The sequence below is a fragment of the Salvelinus sp. IW2-2015 genome, linkage group LG1 (assembly GCF_002910315.2).
Source record: "Salvelinus sp. IW2-2015 linkage group LG1, ASM291031v2, whole genome shotgun sequence".
In the NCBI taxonomy this organism is placed as follows: domain Eukaryota; kingdom Metazoa; phylum Chordata; class Actinopteri; order Salmoniformes; family Salmonidae; genus Salvelinus; species Salvelinus sp. IW2-2015.
In genome coordinates, this window is record NC_036838.1 from 8276829 (window position 1) to 8298465 (window position 21637).

Sequence of the window (21637 nt, forward strand, 5' to 3'; positions counted from 1 at the left end):
TACCAATTAGTTTACCCTGACCAGATGGACATGGAGCATAGGCTGTATGCAGCTGCTCTTATTAGTAGCCGACAGTTGATCAGACGGAAAAATCGTCTCGTTTTCGTCGCATACAGCATGTCAGATTTCTAATTTTTAGGTGTAGCCTAGGCTGCAGCAACATTTATGTCATGAGTTTTTGCTTGTGTCTGTCCGGGCTGATTTTGTGTTATCATCTTTGCTAAATAAATACCAGAGGAAAGTGCAAAGCCTACTTGAGTGCACGTGACAAAATGTGTTGCGTCAACCTCTTTCTTTAATCTAACATTTAATGGCTGATGCGATGGAAGCTATCAAATCATTCGGGATTGTTTTTGACATCCCAGAAAAGATGTTCAGCATGTAAAGAATCTTAACGTGCAAATACAGGCGGCTTGATGATAGGCTCCCTGTTAACCAGCTAGACATTTGATGCCAGTTGGTATTGAACGCTCTCACCTTTTCGCAGAGGACGACCCTCGCTTTTAATTCACACCTTTTCATCCTTCTTCATGAAACTGATCTCAGGCAGAGGACGACCCTCGCTTTTAATTCACACCTTTTCATCCTTCTTCATGAGACTGATCTCAGGCAGAGGTCGACCCTCGCTTTTAATTCACACCTTTTCCATGTACCCCAGAGAATGAAAGGGGTTCTTCAACAAAAAGTCTGCACACTCGCGCTGGTAGCTAGCTACTGAAGTTAAACGTTAAATACAGTTGAAGTTGGAAGTTTACATACACCTTAGCCAAATACATTTTAACTCAGTTTTTCACAATTCCTGACATTTAATCCTAGTAAAAAATTCCCTGTCTTAGGTCAGTTAGGATCACCACTTTATTTTAAGAATGTGAAAAGTCAGAATAATAGTAGAGAGAGTGATTTATTTCATCTTTTATTTCATCACATTCCCAGTGGGTCAGAAGTTTACATACACTCAATTAGTATTTGGTAGCATTGCCTTTAAATTGTTTAACTTGGGTCAAACATTTTGGGCAGCCTTCCACAAGCTTCCCACAATAAATTGGGTGAATTTTGGCCCATTCCTCCTGACAGAGCTGGTGTAACTGAGTCAGGATTGTAGGCCTCCTTGCTCGCACATGCTTTTTCAGTTCTGCCCAAACATTTTCTATAGAAAACCATGGGAAAATGCAGCCGTCATACCGCTCCGCAAGGAGACGTGTTCTGTCTCCTAGAGATGAATGTACTTTGGTGCAAAAAGTGCAAATCAATCCYAGAACAACAGCAAAGGACCTTGTGAAGATGCTGGAGGAAACAGGTACAAAGGTATCTATATCCACAGTAAAACGAGTCCTATATCAACGTAACCTGAAARGCCGCTCAGCAAGAAAGAAGCCACTGCTCCAAAACCTCCATAAAAAAGCCAGACTACATTTTGCAACTGCACATGGGGACAAAGTTTGTACTCTTTGGAGAAATGTCCTCTGGTCTGATGAACAAAGATATAAAACGTTTGGCCATAATGACCATCATATATGTTTGTAGGAAAAAGGGGGAGGCTTGCAAGCCGAAGAACACCATCCCAACCGTGAAGACACGGGGTGGCAGCATCATGTTGTGGGGGTGCTTTGCTCAGGAGGGGCTGGTGCACTTCACAAAATAGATGGCATCATGAGGAAAGGAAAATTATGTGGATTATATTGAAGCAACATCTCAAGACATCAGTCAGGAAGTTAAAGCTTGGTCGCAAATGGGTCTTCCAGATGGACAATGACCCCATGCATACTTCCAAAGTTGTGGCAAAATGGCTTAAGGACAACAAAGTCAAGGTATTGGAGTGACCATCCGAAGCCCTACCAATATCTATAGGAATAGTTCAGATCAGATCATTCAGAACGAAACGTTTGAGAGAAGGTGAGGACCTACAAACCTGACTCAGTTACACCAGCTCTATCAGGGGAATGGGCCAAAATTCACACAACTTATTGTGGGAAGCTTGTGGAAGGCTACCGAAACGTTTGACCCAAGTTAAACAATTTAAAGGCAATGCTACCAATACTAATTGAGTGTATGTAAACTTCTGACCCACTGGGAATGTGATGAAAGAAATAAAAGCTGAAATAAATCATTCTCTCTACTATTATTCTGACATTTCACATTCTTACAATAAAGTGGTGATCCTAAGACATGGAATTTTTACGGGATTAATTGTCTGGAATTGTGAAAAACTGAGCTTAAATGTATTTGCTAAGGTGTATGTAAACGTCCGACTTCAACTGTAGATGTAGAGATGAAACGATTATAGTGACCGAATTTATCACGGTTATCAGTATTATCACGGTATTGTTAAAATGTGCTTGAAATGTTAAAAAATTACTGATACACACACTGAAATAATTTCATCAAGTTTAATATTGAAAAACTAACAAACAACAAATACAATTAGTAGCACTATGCACTTTTTATTTTATTTAATTTTACCCCCTTTTCTCCCCAATTTTCGTGGTGTCCAATGCTAGTAATTACTATCTTGTCTCATCGCTACAACTCCCGTACGGGCTCGGGAGAGACGAAGGTCGAAAGCCATGCGTCCTCCGAAACACAACCCAACCAAGCCGCACTGCTTCTTAACACAGCGCGCTCCACACCGGAAGCCAGCCGCACCAATCTGTCGGAGGAAACACCGTGCACCTGGCCCCCTTGGTTAGCGCGCACTGCGCCCGGCCCGCCACAGGAGTCGCTGGTGCGCGATGAGAACAGGATACCCCCTACCGGCCAAACCCTCCCTAACCCGGACGACGCTAGGCTAATTGTGCGTCGCCCCACGGACCTCCCGGTCGCGGCCGGCTGCGACAGAGCCTGGGCGCGAACCCAGAGTCTCTGGTGGCGCAGCTAGCGCTGCGGATGCAGTGCCCTAGACCACTGCGCCACCCGGGAGGCACACTATGCACTTTTTGTGTGCATAAACATGAAAATAAAATACATTAACATAAAGATGGCGCATGTGGCCATGAGAGGTAAAGGTTTCCCTAGTTCAGGTTTAAATGAACACATCCTTAAGTAAGCAAATCAAATAAACAAACAACAAATAAAATTAGCAGCACTATGCACTTTTTGTGTGCACAAACATTAAAATAATAACATTAACATTAAAGATGGCGCCATGTGGCCATGAGAGGTAAACTCTGTGTTCAGTGGCACTGAACACTCCCTCTGATGGCCCGCTAGTTGCTGGGATGCACAAAAGCTTCCTTGCACCCCTGGCAAGGTGAGGGAGCTCTGATGCATGGCCCCTAGTTGTTATTATTTATTCACACACACACCACACACACACACACACACAACACACACACCACACACACACACACACACACACACACACACACAACACACACACACACACACACACACACACACACAGTCTATCTTCTGTGATTTGGAATTTAGAGTTAATGCAATGACCCCATGCACAATTTACATAAATACAAATGAGTCTTAAGAAGACGGTGATAGTAATTGCAATGAGCCCAACAATTGACATAAATACAGGAGTCRAGTATCGGAGTCTATAGTGTTTCCCCTGTTGGAACACTTTTACAACCAAGTCGACGACTGAAGGATTTTAAATGAACAAAATATGTTGGTTGGGTGACTAAACTACATAACGTGTTATYGTGTGCAATGGGTGAATAGAGTCTGCAGACACAACGCATACAGCAGCAGAACAACGTGTAGTGTTATTACAAGAGTAGGTAACACTTACATTATTGACAAGCTATTAGCAAGTTAGAGAGACAAACCATGACGTTTTCCCCCATTCCGAAGTCCCCACATCATGCATTGAGCTAAATGTTAACTTGCCTTTCATTCGCTATAAAGTAGTGGGTGGTGGTCACGAAGATTACTCAAAAGATTTGAAATGTTGCAGCGTTTTTTGTTGTTGCATGTTCTGCAGACAGGGTGACCATCTTCGATTAAGTTTCCCTCAGCACTCTTGTAAAACCCAAAATATGACCACACTTCAGATTTAGTCCTCTTAGAAGGTGCTGTCACTGCCTTCCGCCATGTTTTCACACAAAACAAAACCCACAGTGCATGCTGCGCCTGCGCTAGACTGTTGCTAACTTTGGTTGATGTTGGACAGTATTTACCGTGAGTTTTTCAAACCACGGTAATCAAACACGGTTTTAATGATAATTACAATTTGAAATGGTAATACTAACCGCCGGGAATTTTACCGTGGTTTATCGTGAAACCGGTAACCGTTTCATCCTTATATAGATTAGAACTCTCTTGGTAGATAGTGTGGTCTACAGCTTATCATAAGGTATTCTACCTCAGGTGAGCAATACCTCGAGACTTCTTTAATTACATTTACATTTACATTTAAGTCATTTAGCAGACGCTCTTATCCAGAGCGACTTACAAATTGGTGCATTCACCTTATGATATCCAGTGGAACAACCACTTTACAATAGTGCATCTAACTCTTTAAGGGGGGGGGTTAGAAGGATTACTTTATCCTATCCTAGGTATTCCTTAAAGAGGTGGGGTTTCAGGTGTCTCCGGAAGGTGGTGATTGACTCCGCTGACCTGGCGTCGTGAGGGAGTTTGTTCCACCATTGGGGTGCCAGAGCAGCGAACAGTTTTGACTGGGCTGAGCGGGAACTGTACTTCCTCAGAGGTAGGGAGGCGAGCAGGCCAGAGGTGGATGAACGCAGTGCCCTTGTTTGGGTGTAGGGCCTGATCAGAGCCTGAAGGTACGGAGGTGCCGTTCCCCTCACAGCTCCGTAGGCAAGCACCATGGTCTTGTAGCGGATGCGAGCTTCAACTGGAAGCCAGTGGAGAGAGCGGAGGAGCGGGGTGACGTGAGAGAACTTGGGAAGGTTGAACACCAGACGGGCTGCGGCGTTCTGGATGAGTTGTAGGGGTTTAATGGCACAGGCAGGGAGCCCAGCCAACAGCGAGTTGCAGTAATCCAGACGGGAGATGACAAGTGCCTGGATTAGGACCTGCGCCGCTTCCTGTGTGAGGCAGGGTCGTACTCTGCGAATGTTGTAGAGCATGAACCTACAGGAACGGGTCACCGCCTTGATGTTAGTTGAGAATGACAGGGTGTTGTCCAGGATCACGCCAAGGTTCTTAGCACTCTGGGAGGAGGACACAATGGAGTTATTAGACATCGCGCACTAGCTTTTATTGACAAATAGACACCCCCACCCCCACCCCTCGTCTTACCAGATGTAGCTTCTCTGTCCTGCCGGTGCATGGAGAATCCCACCAGCTCTATATTATCTGTGTCGTTGTTCAGCCACGACTCGGTGAAACATATTATTTTACAGTTTTTCGATGTCCCGTTGGTAGGATAATCTTGATCATAGCTCATCGATTTTATTTTCCAATGATTGCACGTTGGCCAATAGAACGGATGGCAGTGGGCGTTGACTCTGCGCCCAAAATGTGAAAATACAATACATTTTCCTGACACCCCCCCTCGAACCTATAGTGCTACAGCCAGTGTTAAGATTTACTGCTGTGTTAAGTTTGTTTAAATAAAGCTCAGAGTGCTTTATCACCCCCTTCATTCTCTCGACAATATGAGGAAGATGACTGATTTTAAATATTTTATTCGTAAAATGTTCCTGTGTAAAGAATATATATATATATTCAAATACATATCACACTACACATTTAGGAATAACAGGATGCATTTGAAACGTCATGCACATTAAAACTTTCATATGAATAAAATGAAAGGAGTGGGAAAGAAGATGCTCGTGTATTGATAAGCACATCAATGTTATGATTATGATACACACACAATAAAAGAAAGACGGCACTTCTAATAGCGTATTTCCCACCTTAGCCTGCTAAATTTGCAAGATAACTTTCATTTTCATTTCGGMAAAAATGAAAACGTGGCACTGACTCGCCCACGGATCGCCGTTTTCAGGTTTGTCTCAATAAAGAGTTTGGCGTTCGACTCACTAGGCTGTCCACAGGCTACATGGACRAGCAGCTACATGCCTGGCTGGAGTTAGTGGCAGCTGCAGGATCAATATCCACATCCGTAACGTGGATGAAGCCTCAGCTGGAATGTGAAGCTAACTGAAGCTGGCTTGCTTCAGAAAACCATAAGTAGATCTAGCTAACCTTGTAATATACCCCTCAGAACCCCAAATGTAAGCTTGTTTTACTCCGTTGTTTGTATACACTGTAAATGTAGTCCATTAGGTCTAATAAATGCATAACAGTCAAGTTCTATTTTGTTTTTATTAGGCTACAAAACACTACCGCCATTCTGTGATGACGTGCGCTGCTGTTTTATTGATGGATCATGTCTTGATTAAATCTCATAGGAAGACAATTTTATCATATGGAGGTTTCATTCAGGTGTCTGTTTAGTATTTAACTAAACACTCTGTTTGTCTTTGGCAGGAGAGAGACTAAACTCTCACTCGAACAGCGGAAAGTGTACTTCAGGGGAACCAGACCCAGAGATGCCCAAACCAGCAAGACAACACCGCTGCTCGCAGTGTGGAAAGAGTTTTACTAAGTTACGGAACCTAAAAGATCACGAAAGAATACACACAGGAGAAAAGCCTTACCACTGCTCACAATGTGAAAAGAGTTTTACTCAGTCAGGGCACCTGAAAACACACGAGAGGACGCACACAGGAGAAAAGCCTTACCCCTGCTCCCAATGTGGAAAGACTTATACCCGGTTAGGGCACCTTAAAGACCATAAGAGAACGCATAAAGGGGAGAAGCCTTACCACTGCTTTCAGTGCGGAAAGAGTTTCACCCAGTCAGGGAACCTGAGAACGCATGAGAGAATACACACTGGGAAAAAACCCACACACTCTGTAGAGAGGCCTTTCCAATGCGCTCAGTGTGGAAAGAAATTTATCCGGTCAACTCATCTGAAAGAGCATAAGAGAACACACACAGGAGAAAAAACATTCCAATGCACTCAGTGTGGAAAGGGTTTTACTTGGTTATGGACCCTGAAAGACCATGAAAGAACACACACAGGAGATAAGCCTTTCCAATGCTTCCTGTGTGGAAAAAGTTTTACCCATTTAGGGAACTTAAAAATGCACAAGAGAATACACACAGGAGAGAAGCCTCACCACTGCTCCCAGTGTGGAAAGAGTTTTACCCAGTTAGGGCACCTGACAACACATGAGAGGACACACACAGGAGAGAAGCCTTTCTACTGCTCCCTGTGTGGAAAGAGTTTTACTGAGTTAGGGAGCCTGAAAAAACATAACAGAATACACAAAGGAGAGAAGCCTTTCCAGTGCTCCCTGTGCGGAAAGAGTTTTACCCAGTTAGGGAGCCTGAAAACACATGAGTGGACACACACAAAAGAGAAGCCTCACCTCTGCTCACAGTGTGGAAGGGGTTTTGTTGAGTTAAGGGGCCTGAAAGAGCATGAGAGAATACATACAGGGGAAGAGAAAACATACCACTGTTCTCATTGTGGGAAGGGTTTCGGGCGATCAGGGCATCTAAAAGTGCATGAAAGAACACACACTGGCGAGAAGCCGTATCAGTGCTCCCAGTGTGAAAAGAAATTTTTCTCATCAGGGGACCGGAAATCACATGAGAGAACACACTTAGTAGAGAGGCAGAGGGCTTTCCAATGCTCTCAGTGTGGGAAGAGATTCATCCAGTCATCTCATCTGAAAGATCACATGACAATACACACGGGAGAAAAACCATTCCAATGTTCTCAGTGTGGAAAAGGTTTTACCAGGTTAAGGAGACTGAAAACACATGAGATGACACACACAAGAGATAAATAATCCTTTCAAATCCTCTTAGTGTGAAAAAGCTTTTACCCGGTTAGGACACCTTAAAATACATGAGATGACATGCAGGGTAGAAGCCTTTCCATTGCTCCCAGTCTGGAAAGAGTTTTACCTAGTCAAGATACTTGAAAAAAACATGCGCTAACACATTTTGCAGAGAATCCTTGAATAAATCCACACTGCAGGAAAATATATTTTTATATGATTGAGTTAACTCATTGATCCTGCTTTGTTATATACCCCTCAGGTCTAAGTCTGCGAAAAGGAAAGCAGGCCCAGTCCTTGCCGTTCTGCCACCCTAGGCGAGAAAATAAATTGCCGCCATCCTCCCCTCTCATACTTCAGTAAAAGTAAAGATACTGTACCTTAATAGAAAATGACTCAAGTAAAAGTGCAAGTCTCCCAGTAAATTACTACTCGAGTAAAAGTATTTGGTTTTAAATATACTTAAGATTCAAAAGTAAATGTAATTGCAAAAATATACGTACAGTGCATTCGGAAAGTATTCAGACCCCTTGACTTTCCACATTTTGTTACTTTACAGCCTTATTCTAAAATTGATTAAATAGTTTTTCCCCCTCATCAATCGACACACAATACCTCATAATAACAAAGCAAAAACAGGTTTGGATGTATAAATGTATAAAAAAACAAAAATGGAAATATCACATTTACATAAGTATTCAGACCCTTTACTCAGTACTTTGTTGAAACACCTTTAGCATCAATTACAGCCTCGAGTCGTCGTGGATATGATGCTACAAGCTTGGCACACCTGTAAAAAACATTTATTTAATCAGTTTTATAATAAGTCTGTAATGTAACAAGATGTAGAACAAGTCAAGGTGTCTGAATACTTTCTGAATGCACTGTAAGTATCAAAGTAACAGTATAAATCATTTAACATTCCTTATATTAAGCAAACCAGATGCCACAATTTTCCTGTTTTTATTTACGGATAGACGGGCACACTCCAACACTCAGACATAATTTACAAACAAAGAATTTGTGTTCAGTGAGTCTGCCAGATCAGAGGCAGTAGGGATGACCAGGGATGTTCACTTGGTAAGTGTCAATGTTTTAAAATGTAACTTTTATTTAACTAGGCAAGTCAGTTAATAACAATTTCTTATTTACTACGATGGCCAAACCCGGRCGTCGCTGGGCCAATTGTACGCTGCCCTATGGGACTCMCAATTACGGCCAGTTGTGATACAGCCTGGTGTCTGTAGTGACGCCTCTAGCACTGAGATGCAGTGCCTTAGACCGCTGCGCCACTCGGGAGCCCATGTTAGTAACAAGTTATTTTGGGTGACGGAAAATTCATGGAGTAAAAAGTAAACGTAAAAAATMTAAATAGTAAAGTACACACACCCCCAAAAAAGACTTAAGGTGTACTTTTGAAGTATTTTTACAACACTGTGCTCATCCATGTGGTACCTTTTGTAAAACATGCAGTTGCATTGGATTTATTAGTCCTGGTGTTAGTCCTGGTTCCTGACAAAGRTTTTTCTATTTAAGCTTTGAATATCAATTCCCCAAGTTTATCAGGCTTGATCTTGAGACTATTTGCTATGAGAATCAACGTGTTTACACAGCGGGAAATGCAGATGTATTTTCTTCGCTATAATCAGCTGGTCAAAAATCCAGGGATACAAATCTTAAACACTTATCTATTTTACTACTGCAGTGAAGTTAGCTTTATATTGAAGATTCTGACTTTACTCGTCAATACCTCAACAGAACATGCCAGGAAAATTATAGAAATGTAATTCTAAATCAGCTGACAATAGCGAACAAGTTACACCCCTTGTTTTAACATATTTACTTTTTGGAGGCAAAATTTKGCTAAAACATTGCTCTCTGCTCCAAGGGGTAAGGGACCCATTTTAAAACAGAAACGCTTACTATAGCATGTTAATGAACAATGTCAATATCTTCTCAACCACAGACATACCCAGATAACACATTTTGGTTCTGGCAACGGTCCCTGAAGGTTGTGGGAACGTTCCCTGAACGTTGCACCAATGTTCCCTAAAGGTTTAAACGGATGGTTTTCTTAACGTTCTTATAACGTTCTCTTTTGGTTTTACAAAGATAGCGGGGCACGTTCTCTGAAGGTTACACTGTAGGCAACGTTCTCTGAAGGTTCTGGGAATGTTCTCTGAAGGTTAACAATGGTCCCTAAAGGTTCAAAATTATAGTTTTCTTAACACACACACTGGATGGCACAATTAAATATTAACAATTAATTCTTATATTTATACCAGTTATCCCACTGAAGACATTTTTTAAAAGTATACTACGTCATAACTGACTTTATATGGGCAAATAAAAAATACAAGTTTCAAATTACAGTCACGTCAAACAGCGCAGCCAGAATAACAACAAAGTAGCTGCATTTGCATGTGTTTGTTGTTTTCTAGTGACATTTATTTGGATACATCCATAACAATGAGCTAATGATGCGCGATTTCACCTGGGATAGAAAATGTGCTCTCTCTCGTCAGGGCACTGTTGCTCGAGAGCTAGCCAACAACACAGCTAACACAATCATTTTAAACGGAAGCTGGAAAGACTACAAACTAGCTGCACATTGTTTTGTTTGACCTGTTTTCTATTGCTAGTTCTTTGTATATATCCATAAAAATGTTGATTCATGATTTCGAACTGGCTGAGAAAAGCTGCCTACCTGTCTGTCTCATCCCAACACGTTCATTACTATGGGACAGGTGGAGATCGAATTTGAATATTGAAACAATTTAGCAAATGTTGAAGAGACAGACAGCAAGGTTTATACAAATCTCCAATGTTGAAAACTAAATGTTAGTCTAAAAGAAATGGGAGATAATGTCTACATGCTTTTTATAGTGGAGATCAAGTTTATAAATTGCCTGGCTGGGCTGATGAGACAGGGGATTGCACAGGCAGATGGAACAGAGTAAATAGGCATTTTAACATCATAGATTTAGCCGGTGGTAACTTGTGGAGTAGACACAGGCTGGAATGTGGTTTTAAGCAATCAGGATTAGACCCACCTGTTGTATAAGTGTAAAACTAACAATGACTCAATAACCCATGCCTTCTGCGAATGCTATAAAGTTCAAAAGTTTTGGGCGGAGTTAGAAAGTTGTCTGTCAGAAGTATCAAAATGTAAATGTACTTTTAATCCGTCTGTCTGCATATCAAGACATGGCATACGAATGAGCAGTGAGATACCCGAAGTGCTGGATGATACTTTTCTCATCAACCATCTTGAAAACATGCACACTTAACTGGAAATCAACCAATCCTCCATCGCTAACACAATGGAATGGTCAAATATTTTATTATCTAAATGTTGAAAGTGCGTGGGTGACAGAGAGAAACAAAATGGTGCAGTTTTAGGCCATGTGGCGGAAAGTGATGCTGGCGCTGGAGATTAATGGGGGGGTGAGCAGATAGGTCTGGCCAGATGTGATGACGTTGATGTTTGTGTGCTGTTGTTTGGATGTGCATGTTTAGTATTGTTTTAAAAAATGTATAATTTTAACAGTTAACACATTTATAATTTTAGTTAACAATTCAGAAATCTGCAACCTGGTGACTGCCTCATGAAGCTGGTTGAGAGAATGCGAAGAGTGTCCAAAGCTGTCAAGTCAAACGGTGGCTAAATATATCTTTATTTGTTTAACACTTTTTTGGTTACCACATGATTCCATGTGTGTTATTTYATCGTTTTGATGTCTTCACTATTCTACAATGTAGAAAATAGTCCAAATATAGAAAAACCCTTGAATGAGTAGGTGTGTCCAAACTTTTGACTGCTACTGTATATGAATGTATTTTCACATTTGTTTTGAATGTTCCTAATTTAGAGTCACTACAGTGTACCTCTGGTGCTGCACACATTGTTGTTTTCTGAGCTGACATTTTTAATAAATGTTTAATATACATTTCAATAAAAGTGAGAATCAAACATGTATTGTTTTTTCAATGACTACACCACAATTGAACAAAACAGGCGTGATTCAGTATAGATCAAGAACAGTCTGCACTTGTGCTTACTTTCATGGTCTGTCTGCCTCCTTTCTCTGCTCTGCCTCTTCGCCTTTTTGACCTGAAGGACCTGTAAATTCCATACAATCAATGCAATGGCAACAAATGTAAGTTAAACGTGGCCTGGTAGGACACCGTAATGTTAACTGCTAGATATATAGATTACCGGTATTGCCATGACTTTGATAGTTTTGAAAATGTGAGTTTACTTTTTTTTGTTGCCTGGAAGCATTTTTATCTCATGAATATCTGTCTCTGCCAAGTTAGCTTTCTTCTTTGCTCTGTCATATGAGTAAAAAAATAACATCTGGTTACAAATAATTCTTCAATGGTTATTTGTTTGAAATGATATGCCACACCCAAATGTAAAGTATCATACTGGACATACCCTATTAGATGGTCATACTGAATCCAGATTTCATATATACTATCACTTTCAAAACATATTCACTTGACCACTGCCTGTGGTCTCCAGAATTCTGGCTCATTGTATCATTTTCTATGTCTTGTCTGGTCGTTCACAGTTTTTACCTTTTTCGGGGATACCTTTTTTGGTCCAGTAGCAATACACAACCTGATGAAGAGGTTACCGTGTATTTCAATTATAAGCCACAGAAATACTTTGAAAACAGTTACTGCAGAATTGATCTGCTATAACACAACTCACACGTGCTCATACTTGACTTTTTACTCTATTTTTATTCACAAATGTGAATGTAATTTTTGCAGTGTAGAGCCCTGAAAATTGACCACCCGCTTATGTGGCTGGTGAAATTGACATTCTTACCCACCAATACCTAAATCTACCTGCATTTGGCACGTTTTAATGTTATGCCCTGCTTGTATTTATGTATAATTTTTTGGGGAACATAGCCCTGCATCTCCACTAATTTTACGGAATCCAAACACGGTCCAATATAAATTGACCCGCAATCTGGGTCAGATGGGCATCATTTGAAAGCTTATTCTATTGCCAACATGACTAGCTAAATTATAAAATATGACCTTACAGTGTTAGGCAGGTATATTAGGCTATAATATTGGAGAGAACAATCTAGCTAAAGATTAATTCAGTTGATTGGTCGGCCCCATCGCAGATTGGAGCTTTGACCCCTCCCTCTCGTCAGGGGATACAGCTGTCTCTGCTATTGCAAACTCCTTCTCCAGCCTGATAAAAACCAGAGTTCCTGCGTCAGGGAGGAGAGCATATTTTTATGTCCTGTGTTGATTGTTGTAGCCGCTCCTTTCCGAGGTATGTGTATGCAAATAGGACTTAGTGAACAATTTCAATAACCAAAAACACTAATTATTAGTAATGATTCTGTTTCATTTGTTCCCAGGGGGGGAAGGGGAACGCACATTGGGAGTGTTTAGGCAAGAGGCCTGTGGGCATACGTAACCCGTAGTATTTAATCTGTGTATGCACACTAGGTAACACCTGGGCATCCCACCCCCTTGTATTTTGTTTAGCGCGCCAGGTGGTGCTAAAGGTTAGGTAAGTAGTGGGAAGGCAGGTAACGTAGGAGCGGGTACTCTTTTTAATTTTTACTTTCTTTGCTTTGGTTCCGTCCAGCCCCTTTTCCCTACCTTACCGTGTTAAGGAATAACATATTCCCTGTAAACGGTATTTTTATCTGCCTCTGTCGTCCCTCCCCGCACCTACGATCACATACTTATTCACTCCACGGGGAGTTGAGATATAGCAGGGTGTTGCGTTCCCACCAAGAGACGTACATAACATATGTCATTTATAATGTCAAAGGGAAAAGAACTACTTTTTGACATGAATTTCATAGCACCGTCTTGAATTGCCCCGTTTTTCTTCTACATTGTTGTACAGCAGTGTGTGAACGCCCTAAAAATGCAAATAATGTTAGCTAGCTAGCTATCAACCTCAAACATAGCAGTTATAGATGCAGTTAAGGGGGTAGGAGAACATAAAATCAGAAGTTAACTTAAAAAAAAATCCAAATCACATGTTTTTAGCAATTGCTATTTTACTTGATAAGAAAATACAAATAGTTGTCAGTAACAGAAACACAAAACCAATGGTTTTAACAAGGTATGTATTACAAAATCCATGCAAGCATACTGAAAGATCTAGTTTGTGAATGATCATTCCTATATCTGATCCTTACAGAACCTGACACAGATTGTAAGGCATTCAATGGTGGGTTACACATTATTGAAAACGACTTATTTGATGAGTCACTAAAATTAAGGTGAATTATTACAGAATAAGATCTGTAGCTGTCTGGCAGAACTTGTGCTCTCTTGTGGAGACTGTGGGTAGTTCACCCTCTCTCGCTGCTCCTCAGGCGCACTCCCAGGCRGAAGGGCTTTTGAGACTGTGTCCCACCAAAGATGAGGCTGAAATCTGGGACACCTCCATCCTCAGGCMAGACGAATCGGAAACGCCGAAGCAATGTCACTAGAACCAGGAAGAGCTCCATACGTGCTAACCCCTCCCCCAGACACACACGAGATCCTGGGGAACACACACACGGCTATCAATGAGAACAACATTTCACTCATAYCTTCATATGCATGCAGCCTGGCATTTTATGTCAACATATTCTCCTGTCTCTGTACAACATACTATCATTTATAAGCCATAGATATTGACGCTTTTGCAAAAAGGCACCTGCTGAGAATGGCAGAAAGGCTTCTGGTTTCACAAACTCTCCAACCTCGTTGAGGAAGTTTTCAGGGTTGAACTCGTGAGGGAATTTCCACTGGCCCTTCTTCATGCAGCACCAAAGACAGGTTAGGAATTACCATAGTGCMCTGGAACAGATGAGGGAGAGAGGGATTAAGGGTGCGAAGGAGAGGTGGAGAGGWACACTAAAGACTGAGACAGCACCCGTCATGACATAACTCCCTCTAGCCCAGGCGACCTTTATAGTTCTAAGGTCAACAACAGGCAGCATATCAGTCGTCATGGTAATGCTCACCTGGGGCAGCTGGTAGCTGTGTAGTTGCGTGTCGCTGCAGGTAGTACGGAACACGCCAAGAGGAACAGTGTCACTCATGCGCTGTACCTCATGGATCATGGCTTGAACATACGGCATTGCATGTCTCTCCTCAAACGAAGCGTCTGCACGTCCCTCAAGAACGTCGGCGATCTCTCGGTAACAGCRATCTGGGACAAACACGCACTCTTTGGCCGGGATTCAATCCGATCAAGTTTTGTAGAACAATTTCCTATTTAGCCGACATATGCAGTGTTTACCGTGAATGCGGACACATTGTCTACAAGCGCCATCGGATTGAATGAAATGTATGCCAGTGTGTGTGTCGTGTGTGTATTTCCTCACCCTGTACATGCTGGTTGTCATCAGGTGTAGCACGGCAGAGCGGAGGGTGTTGGAAGTGGTGTCTGTCCCAGCCATGAACAGATCAAGTAGTAGAAACACCATCTGAGTGTCATTAAATGTGGAGCCTCCATCAGCTGTCTGAAACACACGCACACAGACACCAAAGGCCTCTACATTCAATTCTGCTCCATCCTGTAAAGTACTTCCTCCTCTTCCACCAGCCCAATAAAAATGTTTTCCCTTCTCACGGAAGTCATACCAAAGACTCTAAAAATGGGACCCGATGCCTCTCTGATTGGCAGATGGACTCAAGGTAAAGTCCTGCGACAGACTAGTGTTCTATCCAGGGGTGTACTTCTACATCAAGCTGCGTAATGCTACAGAAACAGGAGATAGGCTCCTGCCCCATGGACCGTTCAGGCTTACTTGTACAAGGCTACTTACTTACTTTATATCTTATCCTATTTATTTTACTTCTAGAACACTAGTTCTATTGTTCTCCTACCTTGTCAATCTGGTCCAGGTAGCAGTCAAGGAGGTCTCTGGGCTCTCCCACGACCCTTGAACTTTTGTGCTTGGTCACAATCTTCTCGATATGTTCCTTCATTTAATTAAATTTGTGTGAAACGTTCCTGAAGGGCAAAGGGAGGGGCCTCAAGACCGGTATGATTTCATAGAGCTACAAAAGATAGATTGGAGGAAATGGATGTAAAACAGAGTGGAATGTGGATCAGTGGTGTCATGTCTAGCACATGTCATGTCTAGCACAGAGAGTTCAGTGAGGATCATGTACACTCTAAAAAAAAAGGTTCCATCTAGAACCTAAAAGGATTCTTTGGCTGTCCCCATGGGAGAACACTTTGAAGAACACCTTTGAAGAACACTTTTGGGATCAGCGTAGAACCCTTTCCACAGAGAGTTCTACCTGGAACCCAAAAGGGTTCTACCTGGGAACAGCCGAAATAACCATTTTGGAATCCTTTTTTTTAGTAAGCATGGAGTGGCACAGGGCTTAGACTGTACCATGGCCCAAGGTCCGAAAGCTTCCTTGGTCAACTCCTCTAAGCTCTGGATGAGGGTGAGGATGACCGGGTCGTCATATTCAAACCTCTCTCCGGAAATCAGTGAGCAGATGATGTTAGACGCAGTCAGATGGAACAGGTGCTGAGGGTCCATCGAACCGCCTAACAGGACACAGCAACGGTCACCACACGAGGCAATACACACGGACAAGGTAAGAACAACGATCACAGAGCTACTGAATTGAACACACTGACAGGATAGATAAAGTAACAATCCCCACAGTCTTTATACCTAATGTTAAAACAAGCATAGTAAAATTCGTCATACTGGAAGTATTACTGAGAGTATCTTATTTCTGTGAAGTTTGTGTGGTTTATGGAAGCTTGTTACAACTACAAGGGGTTAATAGTGTAATTGTTTGATACAGTATTTGGAGGACCTTTGGGGTGGATACTAAGCGCTGATAATGACATGAATATGTACGGTGATGATTGTGATTACTAGGACGTTGTGTGTGTGGGACTACCAGCACTGCTCTCCAGCTCAGTGCAGATGTGGGACACCTCCTCTGGGCAAACGCTCTTCCATGGAGCGTTTGCCCAGACCAAATTTTCTCAGCGTGGTCAGAGCAAAGCGCCGGTGGTCCCGCCGGCTGGAGCCATAATTGGCCAGGACGATCCCTGATCGGCACACACACATACAAACACACACGGAGCATACGTGGGTCGGGCTCACGGTCTCATGCCTGCTACTTTAAAATCAGTGCCACCCTCAGCCCAAGGGGGATTTCCTATTGGGCTAATTCCTGTATCCTGTTTCCTGTTTCCTATTGGGCTAATTCCTGGTCTCCCATGGGAGGGCTCAGATACCGCCGATGGTGCACACACACACACACACACACACACACACACACACACACACACACACACACACACACACACACACACACACACACACACACACACACAGTCTTGCGTTTTATGGGTTCCAGGAGTAACTCTTGGCTGACTACTATTATTTTGTCCCTTTACAAGTTGCGTAGCACTCTGATATTAAACATTGAGTCGCAGTGTCCCTGGTTTCCATCAGTATGTGAAATAACAAAAAAAAGCTCAACCTTATTCACAACATATTAGCGTGTAATAACACCATTTCTTTCCAGGATAATAAAGTGTTTCCCTTTCCCTAGAATTTTACGGTTTAGAAATAACGGAAAGCGTGGTTTTTATCCACAATTTTCACAAATTATTTTAAAACATTACACTAAATTACATAAGTATTTCTGTTTATTGTCAAATTAATGAATAATTGTCTTTTGTTGAAATTTTTGAGTATTTTCTAGTCCAATTGTGTTTCAATGCAAGACCTTTATTTTGAAGGCGAACCACCGATTCCACTATTGTTGCTCATTGTCCTAAAACTTTAGCCTACATCACACTTAATACCCATTCAGTCAGACTGGTCTCATAGACCAGATCTAACATAGTACATGTAGATCCGGGACTCTCAAATTAGTATGATATGTTACCTTTGGTATGGTTACATAAGACAGATACTTAAGGCAGTGATTCCCAAACGTTTTTGCTCTTTTTAAGAACTTTAAACTTACTCTTGAAGGTTGTTATAGTCCCATAGATTTTGTTGTATTTTTTTTGTCACGCAGGTGTCACTCAGATATCACATGAATACACATTAGACATGGCAAAATGTATAGAATTATAAGAAATGTAGCTTTAAAACGGCAACATTTTCTTTGCACCCCATGACAAAATGTGTAGAATTGCAGGAAATATGCTTTAAACCTGCAAAATTCTCTCCACCAACAAGAAGGGTGTGAACAGTTTGTGTCATAAACAGTGCTTGTGCCCATAGAAATAGACGTGGTGCGCGCGCGCAGGGAGGGAGCGGCAAATTCATAACATATTGTACATTTTGCAAATTCGTAACATATATTAAATTGTAATTCGTAACATATCATACGAAATGGGTGATGGACATCCATAATACATACCATACGAAACGTAACATCATACATACTAAATGGAGTGTCTCGGATTTACTATACAGAATAATAGGAATCCATTTACCTAACGTATATTACGGGTTRCTTGTAGAAAGCTTTATCCAAAATATTAGCGTAACAAAAAAATGTAATTTTCAGCAGGGTTATCGTAACAGGTATCGAGAGTAGGTCTAACCCTGGCCTACAACATATAGCCCACTTTACCCTTTCCAGGTCTTTGAGAGGGTTGACAGGATCCAGCTGTAGCAGATTGCCGAGGATGGGCAGGGGACGGGGTCCTGGTGGGAAGTTTTTAAGTCGGCGGACCCTGATGAAGAAGAATAGGAGGAGGGAAAAGAAACACAACAACACGACCGACCCTAGCATCGCAGACTTTGTTTTGAACGCTAGTCAGCAGAGGTTTATGAGAGGGATATTTGCTGACTCGTAAATGTACAGTAAGCCTAGTTTCGTAAATACCAGATCTAGGGCAACAGTTAATGTGGGAGGTAACCTGTCTGCCCATGGGAGACTAGTAGGTTTACAGCCTTGATTCAGGACTTGATACAATTTTTTTTGACAATTTCTTGTTTGATTTGATATTGGAACTGGGGGGGGGGTCTCATTGCCAAAATTACCATTTATACCACGGATGACACGAAACGAGCTTTTTTGTTGTTGCAAACATTCGAACACAAATAGAAGATTTATCCAAACCATTCAACAAAGGAACACTTAAAATGGACAACATGAATATTTTGTATTCTTTTTTTGTTAATTTACTGTTGTGCAGTGACTTAAAATGTTAGTAAAAAAAAGTGGGCTGTTTTAATGGCAAGTCATTGGTAAAAATAGAATAGAGTAGAGGGCCTAGAGAACTGCACTGCGGTACATAGGATTCAACTCTAAAGAGAACCCCAGTTTTCATAGTGACAGTGGCCTACAGGTCAAGTTTTTGGTCTCCAACAGCCCGACTACAGACCCAATCTCTTGGCGCCAGTCAGAACTGCTGACCGGTGCAAGGCCAAAGTCCTCTGGGAGTGCATCCTGTGTGCTAATCCCAGAAACCCCTCTGCAATCGGGAGGATCCTGAAGAAAGTTGGTTGTCCAGGCTCATCTCAGAAGGTTGTGTCAGGTCCCAAGCTGACCCAGCAGGCCTTGTGTAACAGGGTTGAAATAGACATCCTCATGCTGACCACACCGCTCGCGTCGCGGGCGCGAGAATTGCAAAAGAAATGTACACATACATGTTATTCAATCATTGCACTCACACTGCTTGCGTGCGCCAACGAGCGTCTGCGTTACCAAGCACTAAAATTGAAGTTGCTTCTATTTGTGACGCAGAACGTGATGCAAGTCCTGCCTCTCCCATCTCCTCATTGGCTTTTAGAAGCATATACCCACGTGCCATCTCCTCATTGGTTATACCCACGTGGGTGACTGAAAGATGAACTGAGGTCGGTTGTGGTAATACACCTTAATATGAAAGTTAGTTGCCAATCGCCATATAAAGTCCAAAGAAGAAAAAGCCTGGAATGAGGAGAGATGACTAGAAACGATTCGGTTGACCGTTTTATGTGTGGATTAATTGTCGGAGTAGAGGACCTTGTGCATTTCAGGTAAAATAACAAATCAATGTTTATATCCCAGGACAAATTAGCTAGCAACAGCAAGCTAGCTAACTAAATAGGACAAAATAGCTAGCAACTGCAAGCTAGCTAGCTAAATTGCCATAAATGTTAAATGCTTTTTGACCTGTCCCCAAATTAATATAATTGGTTCAGAGTTTGTTTTGATAGTTCAATCTACGTGTCGTGATCGTGTTTGGTGTGGGAGGGACAAAATCAATTTGCGCACTCGGACGCACACGGGTGTCCGGTTTGGGCATGGGTTAGTTGTATGAGTTTTGTCAAAATTAAGCAGCCAGTTTTTGTATGTATAGTTATGAAGCCAGCTGCTGTATTGTTTGAGTAACTGCATCCCCGTGTGTATCTGTGCGCATGATCACGCAGCATCCAGCCAAAGAGTTGTTCAACTTTGATGGAGGTATGTATCATGATCCATGCTGCACACAGTGTTTTAACTTTTAAAATGATGAACTCAGCAAAAAAAGAAACGTCCCTTTTTCAGGACCCTGTCTTTCAAAGACAATTCGTAAAAATCCAAATAACTTCACAGATCTTCATTTGTAAAGGGTTTAAACAATGTTTCCCATGCTTGTTCAATGAACCATAAACAATTAATAAACAATCACCTGTTGAACGTTCGTTAAGACACTAACAGCTTACATAGGACACTAAAGAGGCTTTTCTACTGACTCTGAAAAACACCAAAAGAAAGATGCCCAGGGTCCCTGCTCATCTGCGTGAATGTGCCTTAGGCATGCTGCAAGGAGGCATGAGTACTGCAGATGTGGCCAGGGCAATAAATTGCAATGTCAGTACTGTGAGACGCCTAAGACAGCGCTACAGGGAGACAGGACGGACAGCTGATCGTCCTCGCAGTGGCAACCACGCGTACACGGATCGGTACATCCGAACATCACAACCTGCAGGACAGGTACAGGATGGCAACAACAACTGCCCGAGTTACACCAGAACGCACAAATCCCTCCATCAGTGCTTCAGACTGTCCGCAATAGGCTGAGAGGCTGGACTAAGGCTTATAGGCCGTGTCTAAGGCAGGTTCCTCACCGCAACATTCACCGGCAACAACGTCACCTATGGGGCACAAACCCACCGTCACTGGACCAGACAGACTGCAAAAAGTGCTCTTCACTGACGAGTCGCAGGTTTGTCTCACCAGGGTGATGATCGGATTCGCGTTTATCGTCGAAGGAATGAGCGTACACTGAGACCTGTACTCTGGAGGCGTGATCGATTTGGAGTGGAGGGTCCATCATGTCTGCGGTGTGTCAACAGCATCATCGGACTAGCTTGTTGTCATTGCAGCAATCTTCAACGCTGTGCGGGTTACAGGGAAGACATCCTCCTCCTCATGTGGTACCCTTCCTGCAGGCTCATCCTGAACATGACCCTCCATCATGACATGCCACCAGCCGTCCTGCTCGTTCTTGTGCGTGATTTCCTGCAAAGACAGGAATGTCAGTGTTCTGCCATGCCAGCGAAAACCCACATCTCAATCCCAATTGAGCACGTCGAGACCTGTTGAATCGGAGGTGAGGCTAGGCCATTCTCCCCAAAATGTCCGGGAACTTGCAGGTGCCTTGGTGGAAGAGTGGGGTAACATCTCACATCAAAAACTGGCAAATCTGGTGCAGTCCATGAGGAGGAGATGCACTGCAGTACTTAATGCGAGCTGGTGGCCACACTAGATACTGACTGTTACTTTTTATTTTGACCCCCCCCCCCCCACCCCCCCCCCCGCCCCCCCCCCTTTTTTCATGTCTGTGGAACTTGTTCAGTTTGTCTGTTGTAATCTTGTTATGTTCATAACAAAAA

General features: G+C 42.4%; 1 protein-coding gene and 2 pseudogenes across 1 annotated transcript in view; 1 reads left to right on the forward strand and 2 right to left on the reverse strand.

Annotated features, from left to right (window-relative positions):
- LOC111960355 (zinc finger protein 431-like) overlaps positions 1–11758 on the forward strand; it is a 31211-nt gene extending 19453 nt beyond the window's left edge. The window contains exon 4 of the mRNA XM_023982357.2: positions 6418–11758. Within this exon, the coding sequence (XP_023838125.1) occupies positions 6418–7790 (1373 nt within the window). The 3' untranslated portion in view covers positions 7791–11758. The remainder of the gene's footprint in view (positions 1–6417) is intronic.
- Positions 11759–13885: 2127 nt separating this feature from the next.
- Positions 13886–15758, reverse strand: LOC111953834 (cytochrome P450 2J4-like; annotated as a pseudogene).
- LOC139022587 (cytochrome P450 2D14-like) lies at positions 15651–19222 on the reverse strand (annotated as a pseudogene).
- Between the last annotated feature and the right edge of the window lie 2415 nt (positions 19223–21637).